Source organism: Dufourea novaeangliae, unplaced genomic scaffold (assembly GCF_001272555.1).
Source record: "Dufourea novaeangliae isolate 0120121106 unplaced genomic scaffold, ASM127255v1 scaffold439, whole genome shotgun sequence".
NCBI classification, from domain to species: domain Eukaryota; kingdom Metazoa; phylum Arthropoda; class Insecta; order Hymenoptera; family Halictidae; genus Dufourea; species Dufourea novaeangliae.
The window spans coordinates 187,207-209,833 of NW_015374327.1; the positions used below are offsets into that span (position 1 = coordinate 187,207).

Below are 22,627 nucleotides of genomic sequence, written 5' to 3' on the forward strand. Positions count from 1 at the left end.
TTTTGTTATAAGCCATTCGCACTCGTTGCCAGCCGTGACAATGCAACTTAATCACTCAAAATTCATTGATCGATGAATATCACGGATTTCCGATGATTTACTTTTACCAGTCAGCGTCCACGAAAGTTACGTTTCGACACGGACGTTTCTCATCCTTTCCACGTTTATAAAACACTGCACGCGCAGAACCCTCGTAACAGTAACTCCTCTGTTCCTTATCGCCGTGATATCGTTCCCTAAATTCTTTTGGAATTACATATTCTTTGGCTATATAGCCGATGATGCTATAGTAGTTCTCAACCGCACAAATATTACACCAAATCAAATCGCCGTCATTTAAAGCGTTTCACTTTCTGTCGAGAAATTTTGAAATCACTAGTTATCTACACACCGGTCATCTTGTATGCATTCTTCTGATCACGAAATCGTTACCGTATCGAGTGAATTCAACGATATCTGTTTCTTTTGGGGAAATTCATTATTTTATTCTCTAATACATGTTCGATGCGTTCATTAACGTCTATGAATTCGTGTTACTTACTGTTTATTTTAATCGGACACGTCGAGTCCCGGAGTCAAGACCAACCGACCACTCCGTCGCACGATTTGCGGGGGACTAGGTAATTCATACGCTGTAAGTGTTTACAGAAGTCGGTACCCCCCACCCTAACCGTTTTGATCCCTCTCCCGAGCAAATTCCCGCGCATCTCTTATTCACTCGGTGTAATTAAATTTTAACCTTGGAGATCCAACAGAAAATTCACGTATATAGAAATAACTTCTACACGACATTATTGAGAATTTTAATTAGATCACGAGTATATTCTACATGGTACCTCTTATTTCTAATGGCATTTTACAGATGAAAAATTCTACAATTCGGTCATTCACTGGTTGGTTTACCCTAATTGCATTACGAGAATCGACGAAACGTCTGCGGAGGACGCATTGCGCATCTGTTTACCTTACCGTTTACCGTGAAAAACAGTTGCGAGTGCGTCATCCGAAAGAATTCATTTTTTTCCGTTTGCCCCAATGATATTCGAATCCCCGCGAAAATTTTCCGCCGTATCCATCGAGTTTTCTATTTTCTTTCTAATTTCAGATAAACTCGTGACTCACAATTTACGTAATTGGCCAATACATCGCAATGAATCGAAGTATTGTAAATACTTTATCTCACGTTACGTCGCTCCACGAGCGAACATATTCGCGAGAAGGATGGACGAAAGTCGCTTGTCGCCGGAATAAATTCGCCCGCGCGCAACGCCTCGATTACTGGACTGTTCGATCATCACATTTTCGTCGGCTTATAAAAATCCTTCCAGAAGCAGCAAACCGTTAATACCTAATAAACGTTCGTAACACGTTTTAACTCATTTTTCATCCACCGAAACTGTCGACACAGTAAATGAAATTCTACTCTGCTTCGGTTCCCCTGAATCTGCACAACGGCACGCAATCAATCCGTACGCATATAAATCGAAAAAAAAAAAAAACAACAATGGCGTAGGCAGGTTATCAGTCATGGGGGAAATGTAATTTAAGTAAACGATATAAGTACGTGTACTTTTACGTCTCGGTATATAACCTCGTCCCGTACGGATAATCACGTCGATACCCAACAATATTCTGGTCCGTGAGGGTTGAATCGGTCGAACGACGTCGCAATAATTCTGGTCGAGACTTTCTCGAAAGATCCGAGATTTGTCGAGAGATCCATGAAAGGGAAAGGCGCGACGTCGATGAGAATTGTCATCCGTGAACCGATTCGCGTGAATTGTCGGATCTCGTTCCTCAAGTACAGTCCATTCTAGGCTGTCGTTTGCCTCTGAGCTCTTGGCTCAACGCCCTCAGCAGAGGATACCTGCCGCAACCGCAGCCATTCTTGAAGTCGTCCAGATCCATGGACCACATCATCGCTCCGGCCAGATTCAGATCGTTGATCAGCTCGGCCTGATGGACACGTGTAAACGGTCGTTTAACAATGATCACAGAAGATTGTATTTCAATAACAGAACCCTCGAGAATTTTAACACTAAAGCCAGGGCCGTTTCTGGCGGGGGTGTAAAAGATGCCTTCGCACCTGGGCAGCCAAACCCAGGGGTGGTCGTAGACTATTTATTATACATGTATAGAATAAAATATTCTTCTTAAACAAAACTATTTCTCTTTTAAGGATATCTCTGTTTCATTTTATGAAAATAGAATTTAAAAAATATTCCTTTGCATTATAACTGTTAAAAAATTATGTATACAGATTAAGACTACTTAAACATACTTTATATAGATATAAAAGTAAACACAGCAGTAATTAAATAATATTAAATTAATAAGGGCGGCCATATTGTTTTTGCTAATAACCTAGGAACGGCCCTGACTAAACATACTACCACCACCGGACTAAAATGATCGATTTTGCCGTTCCAATTCCTTTCTTTCTGAATGGTTCGGTAGGTTTACTGTTAACATGTAAGATTACCTTCCGCAGCACAGTGGACACATCGTCGTAACTGACCCACTGATTCCCCTTCGTGGCGTAAGGTCCGATCAAACCGTTTGGATCTTTGATCGCGGACCACCCACGATTTTTCACGTTGTTGCATATCTAGAAGAGGCGGTACAGATATTATTAGTATCTTCCTCGAGTTGGATAGAAAATATTGAAATAGATAACAGCTGCGGGGATGATTTAGGTCGGGCACACCGCTCCATTCGTCGCGGTGTACGAATGTTTGCGTTACGATCAAATCTTTGTTTATCCGCAAACATTTACGGTGGCTCAAATGATACTCTGCTTAGCATTTACTAATATTATTAGCGATGTCGTGCGCGGTAAGATCTTGCAAACAGCCGAAGAAGCAGAGGGGATTTAAAATTCAGATCCAACAAATGCTGGATAATTATATGAATTCATAAAAAAATACGATGACTTTAGTGGCTGCCAAAAGTTTCCTGCCAAACTGTACTTTCGACGTATCTTTGTAAAACTATATAATACGAACAAATTCTTGATATACCCGTATTGGGGATACACTGCTTCTTCAGACTTGGTGATATCAACGATCTTCTCGTATAAAAGTAATCTGTTCAGTTTCTAACCAATCCCGACGAAAGTTATGACAAAGATACAGTGAAATTACAGTTTGACAGGATACTTCTGGCAGTCGCTAACCTCGTAGTAGGCAAGGAAGCCAGCCGATTTCGTGGACTCCCCAGGATGTCCAGGCCCAGACGATCGTGCGTTTAGGCCCGGTATTACGTTCACCTCTGGTGTCTCTACCAAGGTGAAACTCTGACCGTAACTCGGTATACCCATAACGAGCTTGCTGCTCGGTACACCTTGCTCGAGCCAATAGGTTATCGAGAAGTTGACGTTCGAATGAGTCATTCGTTCGTTTGGACTCGGATATAGCGGAGCCACGTGTCCGGTCCTGTGCTCCCAGGGCCCGTGATAATCGTAGCTGGCCACGCCGATCCAGTCAAGATACTTGACCAAAGAGGGGACATCGTAGGCCACGTCGATCACACGTTTGCCCGCGGATACTGTCGCGGACAACAGAAGACCTTTCGGCTCGAACAACGCGTTCAGTTCCCTCAGCAGCAGCGCGAAGGCTTTTCTGTCGCTGGCTGGCCCACGGTTGCAATCGACCTGCGGATCATTAAATGTCAGTTATCATCAGCGACACATTTACTTTATCGTCAATAGTTCCCAGGAAATAAAAGGAATTCTTGTAGTTACAGTGGATTCTAACTGTACAGCCCCGACCATGTAATAGAGTGAGCCCGAAAGGTGTTGAAGGAGAAGTGCCTTTACGTGGCAATATGTCTAGTGGCAATATAGTTAGAGTCCACTGTATTCCTTTCTTTGTTAGCGGAAACAGGAGCAATAATGTATGTACCCTCACGAGCAAACTCGACTACCACCAGGGGAAAAAGTGATGTAAGGGAAAGACCTCCTACCACTTGGTCTCGGAATTACTGAAATTATTCCAAATTAAAATTCGGTTTAATATTTATTTCAGTATTTGAAATAAATTTATCCAGCGGTAGGAGGCTCTTGCGTTCGAACCAGCGTAATTTTCGTGGTACACCAAGTCCCATAAGATGTTAGGTCTATTCTTATATCGTGTCTGTGCCTTAATCGTTTACCTGCCAGCACACCGGGTACTCCCAAATAAGATCAAGACCGTCGAATCCGTGAGCCTCGAGGTATCGAGAGGCGTGACGGGCGAACTTCTGTCGTTCGAACGTGTTGTGCGCCAGTTTACTGTATTTCCCATTCTTTGACTCCTCCCAACCGCCCAAGCCGAGCAGAACTTTCACGCCAGTCCTGCTCTTGATGTTCGCGATCTTGTCGAGCATTTCCCTTTGCTCGTCACCCGCAGGATTCTGTATTGTCAACCGTTCCGTGTCCAGGGTCGATAGACCGTAAACGATATGCGTGCACGTGTTGGGCACGATGTCTTCCGGCAAGAACTGTCCGCCGCCTGTTCGCTTCCGAGACCATTTCATCAAGTAACAAATAACCTTCTTCTCGGTCTTCTTCGTGGAGCCGATTCCAGACAGCAACTCGTTCGACTGTTGAATAAAAACGAATCTGTAAGCTCGACTGTCTGTTAAATGTTGTTTAGAGAGTTTAGACTTCAGCGATACCGAACGTTCACCACGGGAGAACATCTACAGAGTGCATAAAAATTATATGTTACGACCACCATAGCGGGATTCTTCACCCCTGGACCGGTGGAGATCTGTTAAAACAATGGACCGCAAAATTGACCTTAACCTTGACAATCAAAGTCAAAAGGTCAAAATTGTTTTTCTATGCTATCGTATAGTACTCATCGCGAGGAATAAAAGTCTTAAAGGAACCATGGGTCTTGAGTAAACCGTTCTCTTAAAAGACACTGTTAAAGTTCCATTTAACTTCTAGTTGGATTTTACTGTTACAATATATTCGATGTGGATCACTAACCTGCCGCTGGGTCTCTTTGCACTTTGAATTCTCCGGCCAGTCGCAACGGTCCTCGTTCCAGTAAAGCCCAGACGGGCACGAGTGCTCCGTTAGTCTGCCGAAATTGCACAAAAAGTACTTGGAGCAGTCTTTTTTGTGCGGCACGAATAAACGGCCGTGGCAGTCCTCCGGCGGGGATACTTCCGGTCTCTCCTCGGCTTCTATCTCCACGACATCGTCGACGTCCGCCACAGAAATCGTGGACGTTGAAGTCGCCGCAGGCAGATAAGTCGGTCCCGGAGATGAAGAAGATGTAGTCGGTTCCCATCCCCAACTCGGTTGTTCAGTAGTCGTTGGCTCCTCGGTGGATAGACCCGCGTCGATTGTTGTGAATTCTAATTTAAACCCGTTATTTTCAACAGGGACTTAAAGTGGTATGATTTTGATATCGGTATTATGCCATTGAAGCTATACCGAAACCGATATATTACCGAAAATCGAAATAAATACCGGTATTTTTTCGGTTTCTATAAGGGTAGAGCTTATATAGGGTTATATAGGGCGAAGGTACAACCTTCGTTTACGTTTTGGTAGAAGTCCCTGAATTTTAACGACTAACCTAAGTTACCTTTAACGATTCCGTTTATTTTTAGAACATTAAATCAATCCCCATCGATCTGCTTACCAGTCGTCACCGGGCACAGAGGGCCTTTCGGATAATTTCTCAGCACTCGGTTCATTGTACGGAGAAGGGGGCTCGGCTCGCAGTCGCATACGTTCTTGAAGTCGTCTAAATCGAGAGCCCACACCATGCCCCCGGCTAGACCGAGATCCTTTATCAATTCCGCTTTCAGCTTGATCTGTCTAGCGTCGTCGAAGCTGACCCATTGATCGCCTTTGAATGCATACGGACCGATCCGTCTTTCCTTGTCCTGCACGACCGACCAACCCTTCTTCAGGGTCCTCTCGCAGATCTGCAACGATACGAATGGTAAATATACAGGGTCTCCCAAGATAGCTTCAATTTTCGGAAATCAGGAATTCCTGGGATGATTTGAAGCAATTTTTCCTTAACGAAAATACTATCCCAGGCTTTATTACCGAGATATTAACGAAAAACACTGAGAAATCAGAGCTAGGCCGGCAGATTCGCGCTCTGATTGGTCGGGATTTTTCCCTAACATTTTCGCTAAAGAAAAAACTGTTCCAAATCATCCCAGGAACCCCTCATTTCCGGGAGTTGAAGCTGTTTTGGGACACCCTGTATGCCTATCTTGGGTACATTGAATTTGAGCAATTAAAATTAGATTAGTGCGCGACAGAACACAGCGTTACCTCGTAATATGATAAGAAACCTCTCGCTCTGGTCGCCTCTCCAGCCTCTCCGCCGCCGTAAGTTGGTGCGTTCAATCCTCTCTGGCTTCTTTCGGCCAGAGAAAAGGACTGCCCGTACAGGGGCGCGCCCATTACGAGTTTCGTCGGCGGAGCGCCCTTTTCCATCCAGTAGTGAATGGTGAAGTTCTACGAAACAGGAGAAGTAACGTGGTGGTTAACGATTATGGAAATAAAAAGACTGGACTAGTTGAAAGAAATTTACGTTTTCGTGAGCATTCATCACGAATCAAAGGGCCAGAAATATTTCAAATCTGGTTTAACAAATGTATCGAATGACAGGATTAGGCTACCGAAACCCATAAACTTTAACACTCGGTTTACGGACAGTTTTTATACACGTATCTCTACGGACAAGCGTCAACGAAACCCCAGATTTTCACTAAAAGACAACTTGTTTTATGCAATACTCAAATTTCAATCATCCATAGAGATAGGTATACCAAATAGAGAATTTCAAGATTAGAAGACATTCGAGATGCGTCAAAATCACACGTCCCGTAAACCTAGTGTTAAGGTCGGTCAGGTTTATGGCTGACGCTAGATATTTGAAGCAGCTATACCGCGTTAAAGGTCGGCTCCCAGTCGTTGGGCATCTGGTACATGGGCGCCACGTGACCAGTTTTCTTATCCCATTGACCGTGATAATCGTAGGTCATCACGGATATCCAGTCCAAGTATTTCGCCAATGTGGGCACGTCGTAGCCTTCGTCGATGACGCGTTTGCTCGGCGAGACCGCCGCCGATAACAACAATCCCTTCGGCTGGAACGCCTCGCTCAATTCTTTCACCAAATTGGCGAAACCTTCCTTGTCCACCGCTGGGCCCTTTTTGCAGTCAACCTGCAGATTCGTAAGTTGTCAGTTACAAAATTATGCGATTTTTGGGTGTGATAGGAATCGATATTTCAATGTGTACAACATTTCGTCTGTATACCTGCCAGCACACTGGATATTCCCAGTCCAGGTCCAAGCCCTCGAAATCGTACTTTTCAATGAATTCTATAACATTCTCTATGAATCGACGCCTCGCAGACGGCGAATTCGCCAGACGACTGTACTTGTCACCCGCGGAATCGTTCCAGCCCCCGATAGCCATCAGAACTTTTATTCCCTTCGACTTCAGGGCCGCTATTCTCTCGTAGAATTCTGTGAATAATTCATCGTGATATAGTTACAATTAGCCTGCGGATTTTTATGCAAAATGACATTTGTTTAAATCATTTTTCAAGACCACAGCAAAGGTTGGAATTTCTTTCTTTGTTTAAATATCTTATTGGGTTCAGAATAAAGTAGAAATCTTTCTCTATTGTATTACACAAAGCCCTATTGGCTCTAAATGCATAAAATCCGGAGTATAGTTATAATAAACGTGTAACCAGACACTCGATCGATTTCATTACGTCACGAATCTGATCTACCCACTGTTATCAACGTCGGCCCACGGATCGTGGGATTTGATCGTCAGCTGTGATCCGTCAAGCACCGCGAAACCATATAATACGTGGGTGCACAGATCGGTGTCCACGTCCTCCGGCAAGAATTTTCCACCTTCCTGTCGATACCAGGCCCAATTCGTGAAATAACAGATCACTTTGTATTCGTCGTTCGGCAGATGATCCCTCGACGTCGATGACGTCACGGTGGACGTTGCGATGCTGCTTGAAATCGTGGTTGTCACTGGAGGGGGATCCAAGTCGTCTTCTTCGATTATCGGTGGTTTCTCGGCTGTGGAATGAAAAAAATATTGGGGTAACGGTGAAGCAATTACAATGGACTGTAACTATATTGCCATGGTCGTGGCTGTAGGGGAGTAAAATGGCGATGAATTCTGATCAAGGGGAAGTGCCTTGCGTGGGAATATAGTTAGAGTCCACTGTACGAAAGTTTAACCCCTTGCCAAACGATTTCTTTTACGACTCCACTCTTAAGAATTACTTTAACATTTTCCCAGACACAAAAGGAATTCTAATCTTATGGCAAGTGTTATATTTATTTGAAACATTAAATATTAATACCAGCGGAACAGTGGTTTCACTTGGACTCAAAGAACCCGAATAATATACATGTTTACGAAATTCAGTTTCAGAGGCAAGGGGTTAAGGGACAGTGTTCAATGAGATTATATTCACGTTTATCCTCTTTCTCGGGAGCTTCGGACAGGACCTGTTGAAGTGCACGCATCAGCGGATGTGGTCCATCCGCGCAACGACCACGGAAATCGTCAAGGTCCAAGGCCCAGATCATACCGCCGCCCAGGCCCATATCTCTGACGAACTGTGCTTTCTGTTCTATCATCTCTGCGTCGTCGAAACTGACCCATTGGTTACCCTTGTAAGCGTACGGGCCCATCCTCCGTTCGGGATCTTGAACGGCGGTCCAGCCACGATTTCGTATTCTGTCGCAGATCTCGTAGTACGATAGAAACCCAGCCGCTCTGGTGAATTCACCGGCCTGGCCGGCGCTGGCTGGCACATTCAAACCTGTTCCCGCGCTGGGATCGTTTATCGAGAAAGACCCTGGGCCGCAAAAAATCTTAACCTAAGCCTGCCCCTAGTAGTGGGGAGAACGCTTGGACAATAATCGAGAAAAGCTTGTAGATTCCTTCCGAAAAAAATACGTACCCATCACGATCGATCGGCGAGGGGCGCCTTTCGCGATCCAATAGTGGATCGAGTAATTCGCGTTGAAGTACGTGTAATCGTCGTCCGGATGATAATACAGTGGCGCCACGTGACCTGTCTTCTTGTCCCATTGGCCGTGGAAGTCGTATGTCATCACCGCGATCCAGTCCAAGTATTTGGCCAGGGCTGGCACGTCGTAACCCTTGTCGATCACTTTCTTGCTCGGCGAGACGGCTGCACTGAGCAGCAATCCTTTCGGTTTCAGCTCGTTGCTCAGCTCCATCAGCAGGTCCGCGAATCCCTGTTTGTCGGAGGCAGGCCCCTTGCCGCAATCGACCTGCAAAAGAACGGAAACAGTAGTCGTTTTTTACGATCTTCGTATTTCTTTACAGAGTGGTCCAGTATCGACGATCCCGGAAAATGTAAATATCGGTGTAAGTATCGGAAATGTAAGTCTATACTCTATATTTTAAAGTAAATTTTCAGGAAAATATTTCGTACTATACTGTATATTCCGTATCTCTCTCATATAACAAAGGGGACTTCCCATAAAATAAATTTACATTATTATTATTGCTACTATACTATAGACTCTACACTATAGAGTATAGAGTATAAAGTTGCAGGTGTTGGGTGTCAGTAAGAAAATATGCTAGAAAACGTAAAAATAGGTAGGGTTTAAAGAAAAGGAAGAAGAGAAGAAGAGAAAAGAAAGTTATGAGAAGTCACCAAGCTGGAGTAGAAAGCCCAAAGGAGTTTGGAGAAGTGTTAAGATAGTTGAGGGAGTTGCAAAAATTGTTAGAGGTAATGAAATGTCGAACAATGGGTCTTTCACTGACTTGCCAGCAAACAGGATACTCCCAGTCGAGGTCCAGTCCGTCGAAATCATACTTTTCGAGAAACTGTACGGCATGGGCGATGAACTTCCTACGGGCGGCTGGACTGTTGACGAGACGACTGTATTTATCACCGGCGGAATCGTTCCAACCGCCCAGCGCGAGCAAGACCTTCAGGCCTCGCTTCTTGTACGCGACAACGCGCTCGTAAAAACCTGCACGGGGCGAGATCGATATTCGTTTGTTCCGTTAAATCGCAGTTAACAGTGTTCGACGAGTTCTACACGATTACATTGCTCGTGTCGCATACATCGAGAAATCACTGTTATTTCTGCTATTCAAATATGTATATTGGGCAAATTTACGCCCGTTACCATAAATTATTATTATTATTATAATATTATTGTTACGTACGGTTATCGTAGTCGGCCCACGAGTCGTGGGCCTTGATGGTCAGCTCTGAATAGTCCAGCACGGCGAATCCGTAGACGATATGCGTGCACAATGTGTGATCGATATTCTCGGGAAGATAACGACCGATTCCTCGTCGATACCAGGCCCAGTTCGTAAAGTAGCAAACCACCTAACGAATAAACGTGTTCGATCAATATCGCGTATACGATGATTTTTCACGCTAGATATACGATTACTTTGTAGTATCCAGAAAGTGGAGAAACTTCTTCGGGATCTATTGTCGGCGACGGTAAGGTGGTCGTGGTGCTTGGCTCCCAGGGTTTCTGGGTGCTCGACGAAATCGGTTTGCTATCCGATTCCCCGTTGTTTTGGATCTCCGTGGAGACGTCGTCCTGACAGTTGGCTCGGGCAGGCCAATCGCATATTCGAGTGTTCTTGTTGAAATGCAATCCGGGGGCGCAATGGAAAACCTCGTGGCGGCCCCACAGGCAGGCCTGATAACTTTCGCAGTCTCCTGGAACGTTGGTGTAACTGCCAGGAATGCAGGGCTGCGAAGAATTTGAAGAAAAAAAAACTGTGAGAAAATCACTCACTTCAACTGAACCAAAAAATTCTTTATAACTTTGAAAATACGAATTTTTCGACTCAGGATTTATTTTCATCGTTCGCGGCAAGTACTATCTACTTTTCCCATCATCCTGTATAAATTTCCAAGAGCTGTGTACGCATTGCATAAAAATTATCTTTCGCCGGCGAATAAATTCCCTTCGAATAAAAATATTATTTTTCACCGTCGAATAAATTCACTTCAAAAAATTGATTTACCCCCGGTGTTTCGAATAAGATAAATCGAGTTAGTCGAAGTTCCGAATAACGGATGAAGATAACTGATATTTCATTCGAGTCGTTGTTTAAATAACTTTTTATCTAGATAATGCCCATTTCTAAGTACGCAAGTAGAAATCTCACACTCGATTTAGCGTCAGCCGAGACCAGCGCGGCGTTTTTCATCGGTTTGTCGACGCAGGGGTTCTTGAACGCCCAGTCGCACATGCTCCTCTCCTTGTTCCAATTCAATCCTGGCCCGCACTGTTGCGAGACCAGGTTCCCATTCACGCAGACCAGGAAGTTCGTGCACGAGTCCGGATACGGGTAATACTGGCCGTGTTCACAGCTCTTCTCTGGTATACGATTCGGGTTCTCAGCAACGATTGGTCTCTGCGTGGACGCACGCTGAGTGGTGGTCGCTGAGGGTGGTGGTCTGGTTGGTCTACGCGTGGTGCTTGTCACCGTGGAGGCGGTGGTGGTGGTCCACGATGGCCTCTGGGTCGTGGAACCTGATCGAGGAAGTATCATCGTTGTTTTGCTTTCAGTACGCGGACGAGAAATTTTGTACACTTCGGGCGAACTTGAACCGATCCATATTAAAAGAAGAACGCCCCGAAGAAAATTGATCATTTTTGACAGCAGCGTGATTAAACCGTCACGATTGTCTAGTGTTAACTGAATGATTTACAAGAGGGAAGATGCTACCGCAACCTTTAGCCTGGAGGCGGTGGTTACAACATCGGTAGAAAAATCTGCGCAGGAGTGACGACACGGCAAACAGGTTTACGCTGTCACTAACAAGCATTTGTTCGTATTGTCTAGAGACATTACGCGTTTAATTCCTCACACGAAACGCCCTTAATGTATACACGTGTATCAACGTTCGTTGAATTCCTCGGTATACAGGAATTCCGTTACGTACCAAACTATCCTGTAATGCAAACTTGGCTTTCGCTACGGGATTAAGTAAGATAGGCCCCCTACCATTTAGTTTTGGGGGTTACTGAAATTTATGCTAAATTAACATTCGGTTTCACATTTATTTCAATACTTGAAATAATTTTAAGTGGTAGGAGATACTTCTTCTACGCCCCTCTTTCCCCCAGCGGAATCCGAGTTTGCTCGCGAGGGCTTCCTGACTGTCGAATAATTCGCGAACGATTCCGTCTTCCTTTCCATCGGACAAAAATAAACATTCACTGAGATATGTATCCGTCCGATAAGTGGTTGGGCAGCCTTACCGGTTCCCGTTTGACATTTCGCCGTGGCTGGCCAGTCGCAGATACCTCGACCGGTGTCCCAGTGCAATCCTGGCGCGCATTGTTCGCGCTTCAGCTCGCCGAGGACACATCTAAAATAATTGCCGCAGTTTCCTGGGTCTGCTGTGTAATCTCCAGTGTTGCACGCGCTCCCTGGCTCAGAGCTTTCCAATGGTTTCTGGGTATCATCTGTGATCTCTACGGTCGCCTCTTCGCTGGTTGGCCTGCAATATGTACTCGAGTAAAAATATGGAACTAAATCGATCGGTGCCCCAGATAGCACACGACGTCCAATGACGCCTTAAAGACGACTTAAAGGCGCCTTAGACGTAAAATAGCCGTAAAAGGTGGAAATGCGTCATTTCGCAGTTATGATCTTATGTGGCGTCTAGTAAATTTTTGCAAAATCTTGGGTTTCCTATGCAACGAGATTACGTAGAAGCGTACTTGGTCGAGGTCCACGTCCAGGACACGCTGCTCCGTGTAGTGGACTCGGTCATTTTGCTGGCCTCCGGCGTCCAAGTCCAACTCGGCCAGGTGGTCCCTTGGGTGGTCGTGCTGGGTTTCGGGGACCAACTTGGCCAGGTGGTTCCTTGGGTGCTGGTGCTCGGCGACCAAGCTGGCCAGGTGGTCGGTTTGGCCATTGGTGTGGTGGGTCGTGGCGTGTCCTCTACAGCGTCGCTGTGCGTGGTCAGGGTCGGTGGTTGCGGCGTGACTGGCTCTGTTGGTCTTCGACAATTCTCCGCTGGTTTGGTCTTCAGACGTCCTACATATAAACGGAGAATCGTGTAACGCTTCGTTCGATGCACTTCAAACGGTTAACAGTCCCTTAAACACGGTTCGTTACCCAATGCACGGTTCATAGTCTTCAACAGAGGAAACGATTCCTCGCAACAACGATTTAAAAAGTCGTCCAGGTCGACGGTCCACAGGGCAGCTCCTCCGTAACCGTTCTGTAATATGTGCTCTCCTTTCGCGTAGACGCTCTCCCTGTCGTCAAAGCCCACCCATTGGTCTTTGTGATAAGCGCTTGGGCCTGATCCGTGCTTCCATCCTTTGTTCTTCAGCCTGTCGCAGATTTCGTAGTACGCAAGCATACCAGGCTGTCTGGTGAATTCTCCGGATGCTCCGGGTCCGGTCGCCGGGTCACCCAATTCGACTGACTCGTTGCTGGACAGGCGATAAGCTTGACCGTACAGAGGCACGCCCACAAGAAGCTTCGACTTTTCTGCACCTAGTCCGACGAGGTACTCCATCGTGGAGTTCTGTAGAAATTTCGAGCGTTACATTTTTGCGATTTCATTCCGAATCCTCAAACACTTACGACGTTGTAATACGGATTGACGTCGCCTGGTCGTCCAAACAGAGGCGACAGATGACCTGTCCTCGACTCCCAGGCTCCGTGATAATCGTACGTCATCACCGACACAAAGTCCACCGTCTTCGAGATCTCATCCACCTCGTACGCTCTGTCGATCACCTCTTTGTAACCTGACAAAGCGACCGCTAACGTGAGTTTCGGTTGTTGCTGATCGAACTCGTTCTTCAGTTCACGGATCAGCTTGGTGAAGTTCGGCCTGTCGGAGTCTGGACCCTTTCTGCAATCGCTCTGCCAACATTTCGGGTAGTTCCACTCGAACGAGAGCCCGTCGAAGTTGTGCTTCCGCAGAAAGTTGATCGTCGCGGCGACGAACTTCCGACGTGTCGCTACGCTGCTGATCAACCGTGAATATTTGTCCCCGCTGCTGTCCGTCCAACCACCGATCGCTAGCAACACTCGAGACTTTCCATTGATTCCTGTCACACGCTCATAGAGGTCTACAAGAATTTCGAATGTCGTTAATTCAGTTATTAAAAAAAAAAAAAAACATTCTTTTTGTGGTGATATGTAAAATTTAATCACTGTTTTCTATGTCGGCCCAAGGGTCGAACGGTTGCAGTAGCAAGGTGTCTGGATTCAAACCAGCGAACGCGTAGATCACATCGGTGCAGAGACGATGATCCAAGCGTTCAGGCGGGAACGTTCCATCCCCTTTCCGGTACAGAGACCAAGAGGTTATGTAGCAGACCACTCGTGGCCCTTTGTTCGTCGATATCTCCAGATTCTCTGGTTGTGGGTCTCTTGCATCTGTCTGGGAACTTTGCACCTGAATACGATTCGTCTGACTGTATTTACAAACTTCCGAGATCGTGTTCGTGCAACGACCGTCCTCGGGATCGAAATATTTCCCGTATCCGCAACTGCCATGATACTGTACACCTGATACAAGGTGAAGAAATATTCCAAGATTATTCTGACAATCTATTTTGATGATCTATTCTAATAATTAGCCTTGTCTGGGGCATCGTGTTTTATTTCTGCTTCGTATGGTACCTTCGTGACAGGAATAGAACTTCGAGCAGTCGTCTGGATCGGCAAACAGACCGTCAACGGAGGAGCATTTTCCCAATTGGGTTTCATCGTAGAACCCTATCGATTCGGTCGCGGCGTTCAGCATTGGCCATGGATTCCCGCAGATACCCTAAAGGAATTGTATAGGAAAGAAAAAATGAGAGAATGATTCCAGTGTCGAGGAGTCTTCAAACACTTATCAAGGATATACTGTACTGTATATCGCTGTACCTGGAAATCATCCATATCGAGGGACCACACGGAAACGCCACCTAGTCCGACCGATCGAACATAGGCTACTTTAATTTTCACCGCGATCGGATCTTCGTAACCGATCCATTGATCTCCACGTTTTATATACGGTCCTTCTTCGTCCCTCCCGGAGTTCCACCGATCATCCTCCAATTTCTCGCAGACCTTGAATTAATTATAACAAATGTGTTATTTTACCATACCTCCAGACGATTATACAGGGTGTAACAAAAATATTGGAGTACCCGGAAATGGTATAAAATGTTATCGGAGGCTTTGTTCCAGATATTAACGAAGCCTCGAATAAAATTTCTTCTAAGAAAAAACTTCTTTCAAATCACCTCACGAGTCTCCCATTTCCAGGTACTTCAACATTTTTCTTACACCCTGTATAATTTATCATAAATAGCTACTTCGTAATAAGCCAGCCTTCCGTTCGATTGTTTGGCATAAAGATCCCCGTTCCCAGGACCAACGATAGGTGCGCCTGCGTCGGTGAAGTTCCCGAATTTCAAGGTGTATCCCTGGCCGAATACGGGCAGACCAAGAATGATCTTCGATCTGTGCTCGGGTGGCACTCGATCGATCCATTTGTTCGTCACACGAGCGACGTATCTCAACGGGGCCGGATGAAGAGCGAGTTTCTCCCTTCGAAAAGCGGGACTTTCCCGCCATGCTCGGAACAGAAGCAAATCGACCACGGAGCTGATCTCTGGATCCACCGGATCGCTGGGTCTCTGCGCAACCGCTAGGCTGTATCCGTGAGGAACAAGATTCTTCTTCAGAGTGTTCAGAAGTAACTTCAGAACGCCTGGATTCTCCGACGAGGTCTCCCAGTCGATCTCGACGCCGTCGAAATCGTGATCTTTGAGGAAGCTCAAAATCGATTTGGCGAATCTCTCGCAGTGTAGGCTACAGTGATTTTTGGTCACCTCGGAGAATAATTTTCCTCTGTTCGGAGCTGAGATCGAGACGAATACCCGCAACGCTGGATCCCTTAATCGAAGTCCCGTTACCGATTTGTATCCACCTGTACGAATCCTTCGATATAGATTGAAGGGAACCAACGAATTTTCTGGTGGTATACTTAACCAGTTCGCTACCACAACATTATTTCGAAAATGTTCGTCATAGACTATGCTAGATTTTCAGTATTCTATTCAATGTGATATCCTTAACTTTTTGATCAGAAATTAAAAATACACAAAACAGAGACAACGACTGACCCGAAATATAGGTGAATATTGGAAAACCTGTTCCTTTTTTTATCTAAGAAAGTATGATGACATGGAACTTGGAGCGTCACACATATGTGACGCTGGTAGCGAACTGGTTAAATTTCATCGTGGAACTCGATAAAAAAAAATTGTTACCCTTGATTTCGTCGTATTCACGATCCCTCGAGACAACGGTCAACCTCTCCGGGTCTGGAAATTGGAAAGCAATGATTATTGTAATTTCTGGTGTCTTAATGAGAATGCTTAAAATATCGAATGATTATGGTACCCAAAGTGGCCGCGGCGTACACCAGGTGAGAACATTTGTGATCCGGGACCGATTGCGGGAACAAGGAGAACGGCTCCGTTCTGTGGACAGCGCTAGAGTCCAAATGACAGATTACTTTCGGGTCGGTAATTCGCTGCGTCCTCGTCAGGGTCGGTGGCGCAAGAGGCTCGATCCAGATCGATTCATGGTCGACGCCGCTGAAGAACGGGGCCTCGCGGTGCTCGACGGCGTCCCTTAAGGGCACTCGACCTTCGGGCCTACGGAGCATTCCATCGTTTAAATCCATCGATCGAAGAAATTCGAAAATATCAGACTGAGTCGTAAACAAATTCTGTTTTCCTTTTTCGAACTTATACCGATACAGAATGTTTTACAGGTAATATCGATCTACTAATCTAAAAGTATTCGTACTCTTACTAGTTACATCCTTGTGGGATCAAAACATAGACATGAATATTTGTGAATCCTTAAATTGTACGAATTTGAATACTCTCATGAGATGATTTGCATAAGTTTCATTTTAGGTATATTACTATTTTCGAATTAATGATATATTATTCGGACGCTCGGTTATTGCACGGTATATCCTTATTGATAAACGTTTCAGAATGTATATTGTTAAAGAATATCAATCATTCGAATATTTCTGTGACTTATTAGCATTGCTATTCAATCATTTAGTAATTTTCTACGGTCCACGATGGAAGTTATCTTCGACTCAACCAAATACAAACACGACGTGTAAAAACCGATATTAACTCTTTCATTTCCTGCAGATGAAGACTGCCGCCCTGATGATGCATCGCGTGCGCGGGTACAAACTCGACAGCGTCCCGCAGAGGGAATCTTTGCGATCCGTATTCTTCGTGGGTGACGGGTCCTCCGACGGAGTTGTCGATCATCGGTGGACTCTCGACGGCGCCCCTTTGAAACGGCGGCACTTCGATCATCTCCACGTCCGTCTGTTTGAAATTCGGGTCCCATGGCGGCGGTGGTAGCAATTCGTATGTTGGTATCCGGTAAGATGGTCCCGCGGCCGACAGGCCCGCCAGGACCAAAACCAGCAGTACTGTCATCTAAAAGAAATAATAGGAAACGATAACGGTGACTGGAGAACAGTGCACATACATTTTCAAACGGTTTGCGCGGTTATTGAACGGGCTACGCTTACGGGAACTACCATGGAATTCTCGATCGATCGCCAGTTATCATATGAAATGTGTTTATTGTTCCGTTCAACGAGACCAGTCAATAAAAGTAACTAAAACATGCGTTTCTTTGAGCTTAGTTTAATTCGGGCCGTTCCTGGGTTGTTAACCGTCTGAGTGTACAAATCGTGGGTGCAAAGTAACTCTTTAACACGGGAATTAACTAGCCAACCGGTGTTAAGTACATGGGTGATTAATTTTCCTAGTGGAAGACACGGAGAAAATCGGATACAACGAGTACACAGCAGGGATTCTCGTCGCCGTTGCGTCGCGTCGTGTCGGTTCGCGGCGCCCGCCAAACCTGTCCTGCACTCGAAACGCGCGTGTGCACCGAGGGGGACCGGAAAAGAAAAATATAGAACAGGGTGTGCTCGGAATGACAAGAGACCTCGGCCTTCGATAATTGAGCTCGGCCAAGTTCAATCACAGTAACGACCAGAACTGCACGCTGGTTTCGAAAGAATGATCGACACGCCACACAACAACCGCGAACGGTCTCATAACCTTAACGAACAGATCGTGTTTAATCGACAGCTCCCGACATTTCGTTAACAAAGTGTCGAATATACAGGGTGTCTCAGTTAATTTGATCACCTCGAACAACGACTTAATGTTGTATTCCGTTGACTGATTATTTTACTCCAAGATAGCACATGACGCCTTAAAGACGCCTATTTTACGGCCATTTTTAGGTCTAAAACGTCTTTAAGCCGTCTTCAAGGCGTCATTTGCTATCTGGGTTATATTTAATAAGAACTCAGTGGAAGTACGGAATTTGAAGTGAAATAGGATAAGGGCCACCTACCACTTGGTAAATTTATTTCAAGTACTGAAATAAATGTTAAAATGCATAAATTTCAGAAACTTCCGAATTCAAATGGTAGAAGGCCTTTTCCCCAACGCCACTTTTTTCGATTTATCGCAACTTGTACAGTTATGTTCGAGTAATAGGGAAAGGATGAGATCATAGACGAAAGAGTCTTTTTACTTCTACCCCGAGTAAACTGAAAAACGAGCTCGACCAAAGAATTCAGGAGACCCGACAGAGAATGGATGGAGAAGAATTTTCTGTTCCAATGGAGGGGACAAGTCATTTCTCCGGAATTAGTCTACCACGTAACCTTGAGGTTCACGTATGTTTGCATATCCAACGGGGTATCCGTATGCTTTACGATCGAACAACAAAACGCACGAACAAATACCGATCCGTCAACCGAGAAATTGAAATTTATGCGAACACCGCCGCTCGCGCTGATTCACTCGAGGACAAAGACACGGCACTGAAATCGTCGGGTCGAGGCGGGTGTTTAGGCATTAAAAATGCGTGGCTCGTAGGTGGAAGTGGCCAACGGCGACAAAGGACAACCTTTGCCAGCTCGTCTTCGGTCATTTGTGCAGACGGTGCACGCTCCCGACATATCAATCGTGGATGGACAAGACGTTTCTGTGTCGAATAAAAGGGAAACAGACGGTGCATGAGAGTTCGTTTGCGGCGTTCTGCTCTTTTAAGACATTACCTATCGGTTGCTAACTTAATATGTTTAGTAAAACCAACGATCACCAGCCAAGGAACTATTATTAAACTGCAGTTCAACCACAGTAGGGAATAACATTAATTGGAAAATAGCAAGAAATGCTAATGGTAAATGATCCAGAAGTACTGAAATTTAAAAGTCTGTTAACCCTTTAATGCCAGATTGTTATTTTAAAATAATTAACGGATTTTATTCATTTATAACATATAGAGCTCTGTGTTATACAATAAAAGACAAAATTTTCATCGGAGGCAACAAGTTTTCTATTTTATTTTTAACCCAATAAGATATTTAAGGGAACCAAGAAATGTCTACTTTTATTCTTGTCTATATGAAATCCTTTAAAAAATCTTATTTTGCATAAAAATTCGCAATCTAGTTATGACAAATGTAACATTCTAACTGGATAATACAAAAATTAATGAAAAAAAAACCTGCTCGATCTCTAAAGGTTAATAGGCGATCGGTCAGTAAAGTGTTAAGTGATTATCCACACGATCCAAACTCGTTCATCGCGATACAGACTCATTGCGCGTCTTCCGCTAGATTCTCCCTGTAACGATGACAGAAACGATTACTTACACCGACGAGCTTTTATGTAATAAATGCAAAAATATCACAGATTTTTTTATATCGACTAGCACCGAACGACATCCCGAGGGATTTAACTCTTAACTGGACACCGCGTATCGCTCGAATTAATTCCACCACGAAACGTGACACTATCGTAACATACGGGATAACGAGAATCACGAACTCCACGACGATTGCTTAATACATATACGCATACGCCCTGTCCGTTTGAACGGTCGTCGCCGTCTCTTTTCTTTCCTCGTGCTTTTATCTTTCGGAAATGATCTCGAGCGGCAATAAATCAAGAGCGCGAGTAACGAAAGCCGCAATTTGTCCGCGAGAACGTAGAGATACAAAATGTTCCGTATCACCAATGAGTAACCTTACGATCCTTTCTTTCCTTATTACGATAAATCCATTAATGAGTAATCTTACAATCTTATTTTTTTTCTAAATAATCTTACGATCCTTTTTTTTTTTGCTTATTAGGATAAATCCACCAATTTTACGAAAAAATACCGATATTTATTTCGGTTTTCGTTAATATATCGGTTTCGGTACAGCTTCAATGGCATAACACCGGTATCAAAATCATACCGATTTAAGTCCCCGATTCAAATAACACAGGAAATGGTTTTCGTCCGAAAACATTGCCCCGATACTGTATACACCTACGTCGATTTTTCCATCGATGCAAGAATAAAAGAAAGAAAAACTGATTTAAAAGCTAAAGAACGAACCTTGCCCCCGAAGCGGATGCACGAACGTTCTCCGGAGGAACGGGTCCAAGTTCTGTTGTTCGTCGGTAGAACCACGAATCTGGTCGATTGTACAAGACAGGACGCTCGGCGAAGCGCAAATGGCACTCGATTCTACTGCACTGAACAGGATGATTGAGAAGCCGCCGATCGTCCCCCGATCGGACGTACACTTCTTCCCTCCTCCTCCTCCTCCTTCTGCTTCGTTCGAGCGTACACACCGGCCGAGATGAATTTTTTAACAGCGCGCGCCACCCGCTTCGCGGGGAGGGCTAACTTGCATGAATCTGGTATTCCGAACGCGCGGGGACGCCCATATATATACCTACTCTCCATCGCCGTGGACCCCTCGACCCGCACCCTACGCGGACCCTGTCTCCAAACGTCCTTGACCACGGTAGGAGAACACGAGAACCCACGGTTTACGTATGTAGGGAGACCAGGGCAGACTGTAAGAAAAAACAAAAAAAAAACGTTTTAACAATCTTTTCTCGAGAGTGTTTCCTTCAATCGGGAAATAGTTTGCGTGACTTACTGCTCATAGATTTGGTCAACTCATTGAGCGGAAATATGTGACAAAATCTTTGATACTTAGACATCTAAGTTGATCTTAAACAAATCTGTACTTTTGTTAGAATGTGACCCAGCCTGGGGTAGATTGTAACACGTCTGTTTTATTTAGTTAAACACAAATACGAACAGGCTTCCCAAACTTTCTTGACTCACCGACTCACTTTCAAAATTTTGTCTGTTCAATACCTTCTTTGGTTAAAGTATTATACGAATTTTTGAGGGTAGTTGTGCGTGTGAGTTTTGAATCTGAAAAAGTTGGACTAAAGATTAAGGAATCAATGTAACTAGAACGGCCCTTAGATCTCTTCAGCGCTCACTTTGGAATTATATATGTTCTAGAACCTCTGTTCCATCTTCTTGCAACGAGATTGTCTTTTTCGGCTGTGTTGGTACCGATGATTCTTCGTATTGCTATCTCGCGATGTTCCACGGGGAATGGAACATCTGTCGCACGGTTCTCCGTTGATTCGTCCGACGAGAGGAACCTCAAGACGTGATACTTGTTCAGCCTGGGGCACGAAGGGTTAAACGCGTATGTACACTCGTTCCCCGAAATGCCCCCCAGGGTCCACGATACCTATAATAAGCAGGCGAAGACTTATGGTCTGGATGTGTACAGAGACAAATGATGGATCGTGGCGATGCGTGAAGATACATATTTATACACTACAGGTCAAAAGTATGAGACCAGAGTTCATTACTCATAATCAGAGTATTGTCATTATTCTGTTACCATATAATAAAAGTTACGGAGTCAGTATTATATACAAATCATTTCCGTTCAGCTTCCACGCATTTATCATATCGTTGAAGAATAATACAGACTTCTCTCGATTATCGTCTGGCTTGTTCTACACGATTATTGTCACGGCGGGGACACCCGTTCTCGAGACAATAATCGAGACGAGCCTGTATTTCTCATTTCCTTTCATTATCAGATCTGGTCAAATAGTTTCAGCAGGTAATGTACGTCGTACTTCTTCTTCAGGAACGTTCCGCAATGGATACGACGCGTGTACTCGTCAACGATCATCGGGAGGTTGATTTCTTCCGGTTGAAACGATGTCTGTATTACCTGAAAACGATTCTAATCAGTATTCGATGGTAGTGCTCGACGATCTTGATTCGAAATAATCATAATCTCACCGTGATGATTTCTCGAGGTTATTGCACAGACTACAAAAATGTTTCAACTCGGACATCCGCGACTCGCTATGCAACTAGCGGACTCTCTTTTTCCACTTAAAGTTTCACGTCACATTCGAATGAACTAGCCACGATCACCTTGGCCGGGAGCAGCGATCGTCGTTCGTGCTTTGTTTTTTTTTCTCGTCCTGTTTCGAATAGTTACGCGACGACGAGACACTTCGCTGTCTCCGGAGTTATCATCGTTCGCTCGAGAGACCGTTTACGCCGGGGACCTGCAACCAGAGTCTTGTATAATCGATCGATAAATTATCGTTGCGTATAATTTCATCGGTAATCGTTGACAATATTCCCGGGGGCGTTGTTTCGTTCGAACGA

The 22,627-nt window shown here is 44.9% G+C and overlaps 1 protein-coding gene across 1 annotated transcript; it reads right to left on the reverse strand.

The window, feature by feature from the left end:
• Window positions 1–1,797: 1,797 nt before the first annotated feature.
• On the reverse strand, window positions 1,798–17,532 carry LOC107192938 (probable chitinase 3). Its single transcript, XM_015582294.1, has 27 exons — window positions 17,216–17,532; window positions 16,457–16,713; window positions 16,324–16,377; window positions 15,364–15,980; window positions 14,930–15,115; window positions 14,681–14,828; window positions 14,210–14,566; window positions 13,631–14,124; window positions 13,154–13,571; window positions 12,742–13,072; window positions 12,289–12,542; window positions 11,189–11,556; window positions 10,456–10,767; window positions 10,220–10,388; window positions 9,809–10,020; window positions 8,970–9,306; window positions 8,478–8,864; window positions 7,771–8,073; window positions 7,283–7,494; window positions 6,910–7,188; window positions 6,290–6,475; window positions 5,640–5,928; window positions 4,976–5,349; window positions 4,153–4,581; window positions 3,176–3,652; window positions 2,483–2,608; window positions 1,798–1,956 (listed from the first exon to the last, which is right to left on the reverse strand). Exons 1-27 carry the CDS (start codon window positions 17,530–17,532, stop codon window positions 1,798–1,800), a joined length of 8,052 nt encoding a protein of 2,683 aa, XP_015437780.1.
• Between the last annotated feature and the right edge of the window lie 5,095 nt (window positions 17,533–22,627).